The following is an 11,155-nucleotide window of genomic DNA, read 5'->3' as shown; positions in this document are numbered from 1 at the left end:
TGCCACAACTTTGTTTTTGCTTCATCCGGAATGGCTACGAGAAGATCAATTGTAATATCCAATCGTGTAAAACTCTATGCTCCTTTGATCACCACAACTTAATGATGGCATCTTTCGTTGTGGTGACATAAAGTGACATTTTTGTAATTCAGCAATAGACATTTACGATATAAGCTTCCACACATAAATACCATTTAAGGATATCAGTGTTATATAAAAGCACACTCCGGGCTGCTTTAAGTTCCTTCTTAATACATTTACTTCATGTCCTTAGTTACAGTTACATGACACTGAGACATCAGGTATAAAACATATATCACCGGCACCCATCACCGAGGGAGGGAGGGACTAACTGATGCTGTTACAGAACACTCAGCACAGCATTCTCACACTCATACATCAATATTCCACTTGACACTGGCATGACATCACTAAGCACATGACCAGCCTCAGCAGACAAAGACAAGCACATCATAACACATCTCCCTCCTTACCGAAACACCTACGCAAATAACAAGCACTTTACATACAGGCAAGTCACACCACCATCCACCATACAAACTTCACAAGATACTCTCACAGCTACGCGATTCCAAACTTCACCTACAAATCAAGGTCACCCTCAATAATAATGCAAATCACCTTCTGTCTGTCCCTGCCACAAACAGACTCTAGACTCACACTCTACACACATACCAGCCCAGACACAGGCTAAGACTACCCTACAAACCAAACACTGACTAAAATAACATATATCCTTCCGCCCGCCCCCGCCACAGGCGAACCTCCAGGCTGCCACCCTGAAGCACAGCTTGCCATCCTGACACAATACTAGTCATCCAGGATGACAACAGAACCACCATACCTGTTAAGAGTCCCCATAAACCGCTAAAAAAACTGCAACCAGATATCGCCAACTATGTCTGCATCACAAACATACAAACATATGTATATATGGACTGTGCCAATAGAGTCCACTCAACCACACCAAGATATACAGATCCTGCAACAAATTGAAGATGCTGGCCAGCCATCTCCAAGACCATCAACGAAACATGGGGTTGACCTAACTACTTATCTCAATGGCAGAACTAACAAGTCCAATGATCGCCCCTGACCTCAAAACACAGTGGCCAGAGTTGACATATAACACATAAAGGAAAACAGATCACCAGACAACTCATAATCATGGACAGCATCTTTCTCTTTCGTTTTATGTTCACTGGAGGGCGTCCCCAACCAGCACCACAACTCCATCTAAACAGAACCACCTGTCCCTTTAAATATGAGATTGCCAACTACTTCAACCTACAATGCGCTACTACCCCTCTTTACGGGATACACCATCATTCCTGCTCTCCGTAGTGCACAACTCAAAACCAGCTCATTATTACCACTATCAGAGGCGCTACCTCCCAGCACATATTAACTAAAATGGGGTGCTACTTCCCTAACCTTAGTAGTGCATACCACACCTTACCAAAACACTGCTAACTCCCTAACCTTAGTGGTGCTCATCACCCTCTAAAACACGTTAGTTATTCTCAACACCACACTGAACCGGAGTGCCTACTCCCATCACAGGCACACACCTAACTTAACATGGAATGACTTACACACATGACGGCATAACACCATAACGCATCTCTCACAGCTGTCACATTAGGCCTCTAATCCATTCCCATACTTCTTAAACTCTATGGATATTACAGGAGGCATTTCTTCACTTTTTAGAATTTGAAACAATGGCAGCGTCTCGTGCACAGTCCATTGGCCCAAAATGTTAATCTAGCTCTCCTTCACTCACATACACTCCACATAAGCTCCATAGGTAAAAGCTTTCCACAGCTATATTATTGCTTCGCATTTAATTATGCCATCAATAATAACAATATCCATGGAAGTCCATAAACCTGTAAATCCTCAAAATATGGTAGGTTTCTAAGCAAAACAAACAACGCTCTCTCATACGCCCAGAACACGCGTGCATAGTGCCAATCCTCACACACGTGACAATTATCAAAGCAGATTCACACTGCATGTTTGGACTTAACTTATGAATTCTCCAATAGCCAATTACATAGTGCATTCCTGAGCACGTTTCTTTTGTCAAGATTAACTAAATATCATTTAAAGACGTCTTAACAAAGTATGATAAAAACTTCTTCACCTCACAGTATCCTGTGATATCACAAACCTATGTTTACCAGAACGATGGCCGCTACATGACGCCTCGCTATCGGGGCGGAGCGGCATTTGCTGCATGCAGCCTCTATCCAATGAGGCCGTGCATGCACATGCTGCGCACATCCTCATCATCGGATGACGCCCAGACGGTCACCTGCAACGTGCTCTGCCGTCGTTGGCTGATTGCTCAAGTCCCAAAAAGTCAGAGCGGCTTTGCTGTACCGCGGTCACTATGGCGCTCATGCGATGGGCGTGCATTGCTGCACCGCGGTCACTATGACGCTATTGACTCTATGTGGCAAATGTGGTGGGCGCGCTCCCTCCTGCTCTCCATAGGTTATCTTCCTCATTAAACGATGTCTTACAGTTCACTCAAATGTAACATTGCGTGCCAACAGTGAGGTCCTTTACTCTGAAACTGGACCTGTCCTTTCTACAATTCTCTGTGAAGAACGCGTCAAAGACAAATTTGATTCCGCCGCCAGCTCCCTCTGATTGATGACAACGTCATCATTTTCAAAGCGGCAGTCAAAGGCTGCAGAACTCCTGCACTGCTAAATGACCAACGGTCCATTTGGCCCCTGCACTGTCCTGTGAATTGCGCTCTCCTGCCAAAATAGCACCAAGTCACTTCCCAACACTCGGAAAACACAACAGGTGGACGCAAAACGTAGTTCCAATGCCCATGTGGACCTCGAGGGAAACATGAGATGCGTCTGAATTTCACCGAGGTCTCCCTTACTCCACCTTGCATTCCGGACGCATCCGCCTTAAGAACAAATCACAATCCACTTGGGATGGCCCTGGAAGTCCCTAATGAGCCCTGACACAGCACTCCCAAAGGTCAATGAGCTGCTGGTCAATGTCTGCTAAGGGCACTTAACCTCATGAATCGCATCCATACTTCTCAAGCCCAGGGATGCAGCACTCCCAATGACAAACGGGCTGCTGATCCTATCAATAGTGATACATTGAACCTCCTCCCTAATCCGCCCTGGGTGACGGGTTTGCTTACTTGGGGGCGGTGTTGTCTTTTTCATCTCCTGGTCCTGATGTCTCCTGCAACCCCCGCAGCAGTCCTCTTCAGTCAGTCTTCTCCTTCTCCTTGCACCATGGGAACATTTCTATTAGAGATCCTCATCGCCAATGTTATATAAAAGCACACTCCGGGCAGCTTTAAGTTGCTTCTTAATAAATTTACTTCAGTTCCTTAGTTACAGTTACATGACACTGAGACATCAGGTATAAGACATATATCACCGGCACCCATCACCCAGGGAGGGAGGGACTAACTGATGCTGTTACAGAACACTCAACACAGCATTCTCACACTCATACATCAACATGCCACTTGACACTCGCATGACATCACTAAACACATGACCAGCCTCAACAGACAAGCACATCATAACAATCAGGCTGAATTCATGCCTGATGATGGCAATTGGCTCAGCTGTAGGCAATTTCAATGCAGTTTTCCAAAATCTGCCTTCCATCTTTGCCCAAAATGTATAGGACTTCCATTGCTTAGTCTCTGCTCCATAAAGCAGAATGGGAGTTATTTTTTTGTTTATAGTATGTTAAGAGCGGGCTGATTGAAAAAGTACTATATCTTCTGCTCATAACTCGTGCTTGTGACATAGCTTTAGCTAACTTATTTTTTAAGTTCTCATGATAAAGGAAGTCAGAATGATGGTTATTAACATTGACTCGTAGATAGATGTAACTTGAGACCACTTGGATTTTTATGTTTTGAATTTGCCAGCTGGCAGTTTTGTTTCGTTGTTCAAAAGTCCCGAATTGTACTACCTGTGTTTTCTTGGTATTGATAGTTGTGTAGTGAGCATATTTATCTAAGACTTTAAACATAATTCTCTAGCCTTTAGGTGTCTTGGAAATCAGGACGAGGTCATCCGCATATAGCATTTTATTGTTTGACCATTTAACATGAGTGAGTCCGTTTGTAGCCCCACTCATATCAGCAATATAGATGTTGAAGAGGGCCAAAGCAAGAGTATATCCCTGCTTCAGCCCACGTCCAGTTCGTATAGGTGCCGACAATTGTCCATCCAAACTCAGCCTCATCTGTACATTAGTATCAGTTTGGAACTAATACAGCCATTTTAGAATATGACATGGACATTTCAGATTCATTAATTTTTTAAACAACAATTCCTTTGGGACGGAATCAAATGCCGTATGGAAATCCACAAAGGCCATATACAATGGCTGCTTTCTCTGTTGTTCATGCAGTTTGATCACATTCAGTGTGAGTAGATTAATACCTGTGCTGGACCAGGAATAAGGCCCGTCTAGTATGGATCCTGTACATTTTCTTTAGTTAGCCAAGAGTTGAAGAATCTTAATACAAAACAAGCAAAAAAATGTGCTGGACAGTCAAGCAGAGCTATCAGCCTATATGATGCAGGGGCAGTTCAATCCCCTTTTTTAAAAATCGGGATAATTATCAATTTCTTCCAGGAGGCTGGAATCATACCTGTGTGTAAAACCTGATTATAATCAGTTGAAGAATTGAGGCCCAGGCTTGAGGATTTTGTTTTAGCATGTTATTATTGAGGCCATCAGGCCCATGGGCCCTAGAAGAGCTGATGCTTAATATGCATAATAATATGTCTTCTCGATGGAACAGTATTTTATGATCCTGTTTGACTTCATGAAGATTTATAAAACATTCAGGCAAGGCTGTCAAGTATAGAGCATCATAAAATTCTATCCAAGCAGATTCCAAGATGGCATTTAGTAGAACTGAGACTTGAGTTTTAATCGATGCCTCATTCATTAATGACCATATTCCCACAGATGTTTTTGCAGCCATCTGCGTTCACATCTCTTCTCCATCTCTTTGACATTGAAGGGCCTTCCTGCCTCAAATCCAGCTTTTGTAAACTGATCTAAGATGTTTCACTTCAGCTTTTCTTTCTGAGTAAGGAAAAGCTTTAAGTTCACGTATATTCCATCTCAAGAGGGCTTTTCTTGCTTTTAGGATGTGATCAAAAACCTGTAAATATTTATGATGAAAGTGATTACCCAATGCTTTTACTTGCATGTATTTTTGCACGGATGTGACATAGCAGCCTTGTTGGTATAGTTTATGGCCCATGCTTTGTCGCGCTAGAGTTTGTTCTAAGTCTACTAGCGAGTTTTGCGTCCATTTTAGTCTATTGCTCCAATTATTAATGCACGTGTGACCTTTATAGGTTTCCCTTGTGTCATCAGTTTGTTGAAGATACCAAGACCATGTGAGGCACAACTGATTATGGTCACTATGTGCATTTGTTTTTATCTCCGGGGATTGAGCTATCTCAATGAATCTCTAATCACTATAGATATAGTCAATTGTCGCCTTTTGATTTCTCCGCTGCCATGCACATTTTGGCAGAATACCGGCCTGAAGGGGGCCATTTAGAATGACATACTGTCTCTCTGACATCAAGTTATTCCATTGAGTCTCCTTATTAGATCTCTGGTTGTCAGTATTCGCCAAGAGATGGAGGTTTAAATCTCCCACTATCAAGATGTAGCTTAAATTTGAGTCTAAAGCAAGGTCATCAAGAATGGCTTCAATATACATGAAAAAGGATACAGGCAAAAGTTGAACTCTGCCCCAATAGATATTTATTTTGGCAACTACATAAATAGCTCTCTGAACTTTTAAGACCTTAATGTATGGAGTAGGAGATAAGCATGATTGAACATTAAATCTCTTAGATATATTTGTGGCGACTAACAGGCCAGACATTGGTTTGCCTCTTGCATGAGTAAGAGCTGGCACTGTTACCACATTAAAAGCATCCCACGTGGGTGGAGTTGATAAACAGGTTTCCTGGAGTACAATTATATCAAATGTGTCCAGATCATTGGTGTTTTAGTTGATTAGATGTCTGAAACCGTGCATGTTCCACGAGACTAGCTGTATTATTTCTCGAGGTGGAAATTGTTATCCTCACATTACTCATGTGCTGTCTGTTCATTGCCAGGCTTGAATCTCCAAAATTGTAAGTCTGGTGATCAAATCCAAAGACTCTCAGTGGTCTATATGTGTGGAGACGATCGGGCATAGTGTTACTGTTATGAATGTCTTGCAGCAAGGTAAACTCAAATTCATGTAAAGCCAATTTTGCTCCCCAAAAAGTATTCAATACTACTCCTGAACGAATTAACAATCTCGCCTTGGTTAAATCGAGATAACTAATGAACTCAACAACATCAATATCCGAAGACACTATGTCCTCCAAGCTTGGTATCGCTGTACAAATATTTAATATACTCAATCCTTTCAAGTCATACTTTGTATATGGAAATTCTTTTAAGAGGCGATGGTAACTCTTATACCTCAACATTATATCATTTGGTGCCACATGGATATTTCTATTCAACATGATTGATGGCGAGGTATCCGCTTTGTAACCTAAGAACCCGTTGTTAGACTTAGATGTTGCCTGTTCGTTCATGCACATAGTCAAAGGTAAGGACGGGCCTTTCAAAGGTGCATTATATGATGGATTATATGATGGAACTGGCAATTGATTTACAGTATTTGTTACCTTAGCTTTTGTCATGTCATGTTTTGTGGATACATATTGGGCCAAGGATTTGTTTATGTCATCATGCATTTGTTCAATTGTCGGATATACAGATTTCCCAGCAACTATATCCAGTGAATCACTTAATAGGGTATTTTTTAGATGGTTTGGGAGAGCAATAGCCTGTGTAAGGCTTCCCGGCAACTCAGTTTGTGAGGATAATGCTATAGGATCATCCAAGAGTTTATATTTTAGGTTAGATGCAATTGGTATTAATTGGATTGAAGTCTTCAGCAGGTTTGTTTTGCTCACCTTCTGAAGCGCTGCTGGGGCCCTATTGCCTATGGTTGTTAGTGGCAAGGTTAGGGCGTTAATTAATCGCCTAGTTTTAGTCTTTGTTTTCCTCAACGTTATATTTTTATATATTTTTATCCTCTTCTGTAATTTCCCAGTGTTCGTTTTTTTCTCTCAGTCAGTGGTTTTGTTTTAGTAAACATATTAAAAGCAGTTTGCCTTGTACTACGGCTTTGGACAATTGGAAATTACAGGGTTGAATGTCTCCATGTGTATCTTGAATTATCATGTAATTTGAAGGTTCGACAACAGGAGTTATTGTCCTCTATTACTTACATGATGTAAGTCTTCTATACTTGTCTTCACGTGGTTGTTTATGTGACAGGAGGTTTCACCGGGGCCAGCCTCAAATTGCATGGCCCCAGCTACCACTCCCACAGGATTGGATGTTTTCAAGTAAGCCTTTTCTGATGTGTGACTCTCTTCAGTGAAGATTTCTGTTTGTGTACTTGCAATTGTAAGTGCAAGCCCTTCTTGCTTTCGGGAGTGTTTATTAACATCTCCACATTGGCACAAGGCTGGTGCATATCCTTGCTGGTAACCAGCTGTGTCAAAAGGTCTGTTTGATGGTTTAACTTCTGGTCAAGAACCTCGTAGAGTCTTGCGATTGATAAAAGTGCAGTGTTCATTGCAGCAAGTATATTATTCAGCACAACAGTTTCATGTGGCGATTAATGGTGGGGTTGATGTTCACCAGCAACCATCATGTTAAAGTTGGACCGTCTTGAAGTAAGAGAGGCAGTGCGTAGATGAATGAGGTACGGAGTGATCAAATATTTCAGGTGATTTCGATACATTGGGCCTCATTACGACCCAGGCGGTAAGTTACCTCCTGGGCCGTGACTTTACCACCATGGCGTAAACTACGTTTACGCCATGGTGGTTGGCGGACTTACCGCCCCATTCCGACCTTGGCGGAGCGGTAAGTCCCCAATCCCCATTTACCCTTCCCCATTCCCATTTTTGCCCCATAGGGCATAATGGGAGTGGGGAAGGCGTTAATTACGCCACCGTAAATTACGGTGGCGTAATTAACTCCATGGTCCCTCAGCGCCATGGATTTTAACACCTGCTAAAAGCAGGTGTTAAAAGCGCCATGGCGCTAAGGGACCTCGTACTCAGGCAGTAAGGGTCGGCGCTGTTAACGCTGCCGTAAACCCCTTACCGCCTGGGTCGTAATGAGGCCCATTTTGTTCGGTGCCATTTGCATGCGAGATGTGGTTTATGGAAGAGTCACATGATAGTCTGTCTGTGGACTGATCCACAACCATGCCGCTGCCCAGTTCACCATTTGACTGCATTTAATCACCTGAATTCGAGTGAATGAATAGAATTTCCTGTGAGTTGGAGCAGTAAATCTTCTCCATATTCATGAAGGCTACGGCGTCAGCGTCTGCATGACCTGTTACGGTTATTGCATTATATGCTTCGTTTAATTCCCGCTGAGCAACAATTGTACAGAGTGGAAATTCTGCAGTTAGACGCAGAGTATTGGGTCCCAGTGATGCAAAAGTATGAAGGTGAGATCACAATTTAAATAAGCAGCCTCAATTGCTGAGTCTATTACCTCTGGTGCGGCCTCTGCAGAGTTCTGCACGACTTTTAGGGGCATTTTGAGAGGTGAAATTGTCACAGACTTTTTCAGAGATATGCTAGTAGGGGCCTTCCCACTTGCATCCTTAAACCGTGCAATACCAGATTTCAACGAGTAAAAACTCGAAGACATGACAGGCAAGGAAATGTAATGTGATCTAAAGTCTATATTTAACTAGACAATTCAAGTTTAATTGCAAAATAACAACCAATGCTAGTTTACCTCTCAAGCGTCCTTTTTATTTTTTGTGTTTTGTTGATTGACTGAGAGGGAAAACAGACGTTCACTTATCAATATATTACAATGAGTGCCAGCCCCAGTCCCAGCATCCAGCTAGACAGAGAAACAGCAGCTCACTTGTCAAACACACTTGCCCAAACGTGCAAGCGCAAATGTGCGTGCCCCCAGTGTTTTGTAGAATGCTGGGATAGGGGGCATGGCTAACAGTAGCCAAAGCCAAATAGAAGTCCAAGTAAAGTCTAGAATGCAGAATTCAAATTCTGTAGCAGGAAGAGCAGCGGGTCCAGCCAGACAGTGGCACACTTGCCAAACATGTTTTTCAGTTATTGCAGCTCACCAAGAGTGTGCATTCACTCTAGCCATCTCAATGCAATCTCAATGCAAATTTTGATCTCAAAAGTCTGCATACATGTATGTCCCAGAACACCCCTAACACTTTTCCCCTTTGCATACAGTACACAAATAAATTTGACAAGAAATTCAAGTACTGCTCTATGTCACATTTTTCACTCAAACAAGCCATGTGTGAGTTTCGCACTCAAGGTGCATGCCTCAAAGACTTCACAAAAATGGTGCTAATAAATTTGACAAGCAATGAAACTTCTTGTATATGGCATTTTTTGTTGGGACTGCTTTAAAATGATATATCTATTAAGACTAATACATTCAATTATTCCATGTCACCCAACCGGCCGTAAAGCTACAATTCAGAACATGCCCAATTTCCTGCATTGCATTTGCCCAATGTTTTGACTTGTGAATTGGATGTGATCATTAAGTTCACCAATACCAGGATGACAATGTATTGCAAGCGATTCAGTACTGGAAGGGAATGTCTTTCTAGATGTGGAAATTGTTAGGGTCATACGATGTAACCCATTAATGCTTTTTTCACTTGTGTTAGTCTCAACAGATGGTGACGTGCTGCCACATTCAATATGCCCACTATCAACACCACCTCATTCTTTCAAGTTTCACACTTTGTGCTGATCGGCTTCCCGAGCATCCAGAGCTGGCAGCATTGGCTTTCCATTCCGATGGTTGTTCTTCTTCTCCTAGCGGTGGTCGCCAACATCACAATCCTAGCCGTCATATGGAGAGAATCGCGCCTCCATGAACCCATGTACTATTTTCTCTGCATTCTTGCGGTCTCTGATCTGGTTTTGTGCATGTCTTCCAACCCCAGAATCTTGGGCATACTGTGGTTCAACATGAAGGACATTAACTTGCAAGACTGTTTCCTTCAGATGTACATCATGAACACATTTGTCGCAGTCGAATCTGCCACATTCCTGTTCATGGCCTATGATCGCTGCATTGCCATCTGTGACCCTCTGAGGTACTCCTCGGTAATGACCAGGAGGTTTGTTGTAAAAGCCCTTGTGTTTATAGTTCTCAGGAATACCCTTTTGTTTGTGCCTCTGCCGGTGCTTGCGGCCAGACTTCAGTACTGCTCTGGAATGCTTGTTCAGAATTGCCTGTGCAGCAACGTATCAGTGACCGCCCTCGCTTGCAATGACAGACTGGTCAACAAAGTCTACCAACTGGTCATTGGCTTTGGGCTCTTAGGAGGAGACCTCGTCTTCATTTCCATTTCTTATTGCATGATTCTTTGGGTGGTCACAAAGCTTCAGGTAGAAGGAGCAATGGCTAAAGCTCTAGGCACGTGTACCCCACACTTAATTTTGATTTCATTTTTTTATACACTGCTTTTGGTTTGGATTTTCACAAACACCATGCAACACCTAATCCCACCTGATGTTCCAATCCTACTCAATGCCCTTCACCTACTTGTTCCACCTGCCCTGAATCCAATCATTTATGGTGTGAGGACCAAAGACATCCGCCAGGCTATAATCAAATTGCTAAGAGACAGCCAGGCAGGTCTCAAAGTGAACTGAAGGAATGTTCCTAATTGCAGGCTCCTCTTATAGAACAACCAATAAGCAATCAGACCAGTGAATTGTCTGTGTTCAACTATGTGTATTATAAATTCTGTTCATAGTTTGGGTGTGTTAGTAGTTCAGTGATAGCTTAAATACAAACAATTTAAGATGGTTTGCCATCTTAAACAATAAATTATATAGTTTTGCCAACTGCTTGACTCAATGTGAGATGACATAATGCACAGATGAATGAGGCCAGTGTCACTACAGTAGGGCACACTTCATACAACGCCCACACCTAAATGCTGCTGCCCAAAGACAGAAATAATAAGTAGGCAGTGCAACATGCC

General features: G+C 42.5%; 1 protein-coding gene across 1 annotated transcript; it reads left to right on the top strand.

Moving 5' to 3' along the window:
• The first annotated feature begins 9,857 nt into the window (after positions 1-9,857).
• Positions 9,858-10,820, top strand: LOC138528183 (olfactory receptor 56A5-like). Its single transcript, XM_069639637.1, has one exon. It carries the CDS (start codon positions 9,858-9,860, stop codon positions 10,818-10,820), a length of 963 nt encoding a protein of 320 aa, XP_069495738.1.
• The last annotated feature ends 335 nt before the right edge of the window (positions 10,821-11,155 follow it).

This window comes from Ambystoma mexicanum, chromosome 7q (genome assembly GCF_040938575.1).
Source record: "Ambystoma mexicanum isolate Mex_15411 chromosome 7q, UKY_AmexF1_1, whole genome shotgun sequence".
NCBI lineage: Eukaryota > Metazoa > Chordata > Amphibia > Caudata > Ambystomatidae > Ambystoma > Ambystoma mexicanum.
This window is presented reverse-complemented; position numbering and strand designations above follow the sequence as displayed.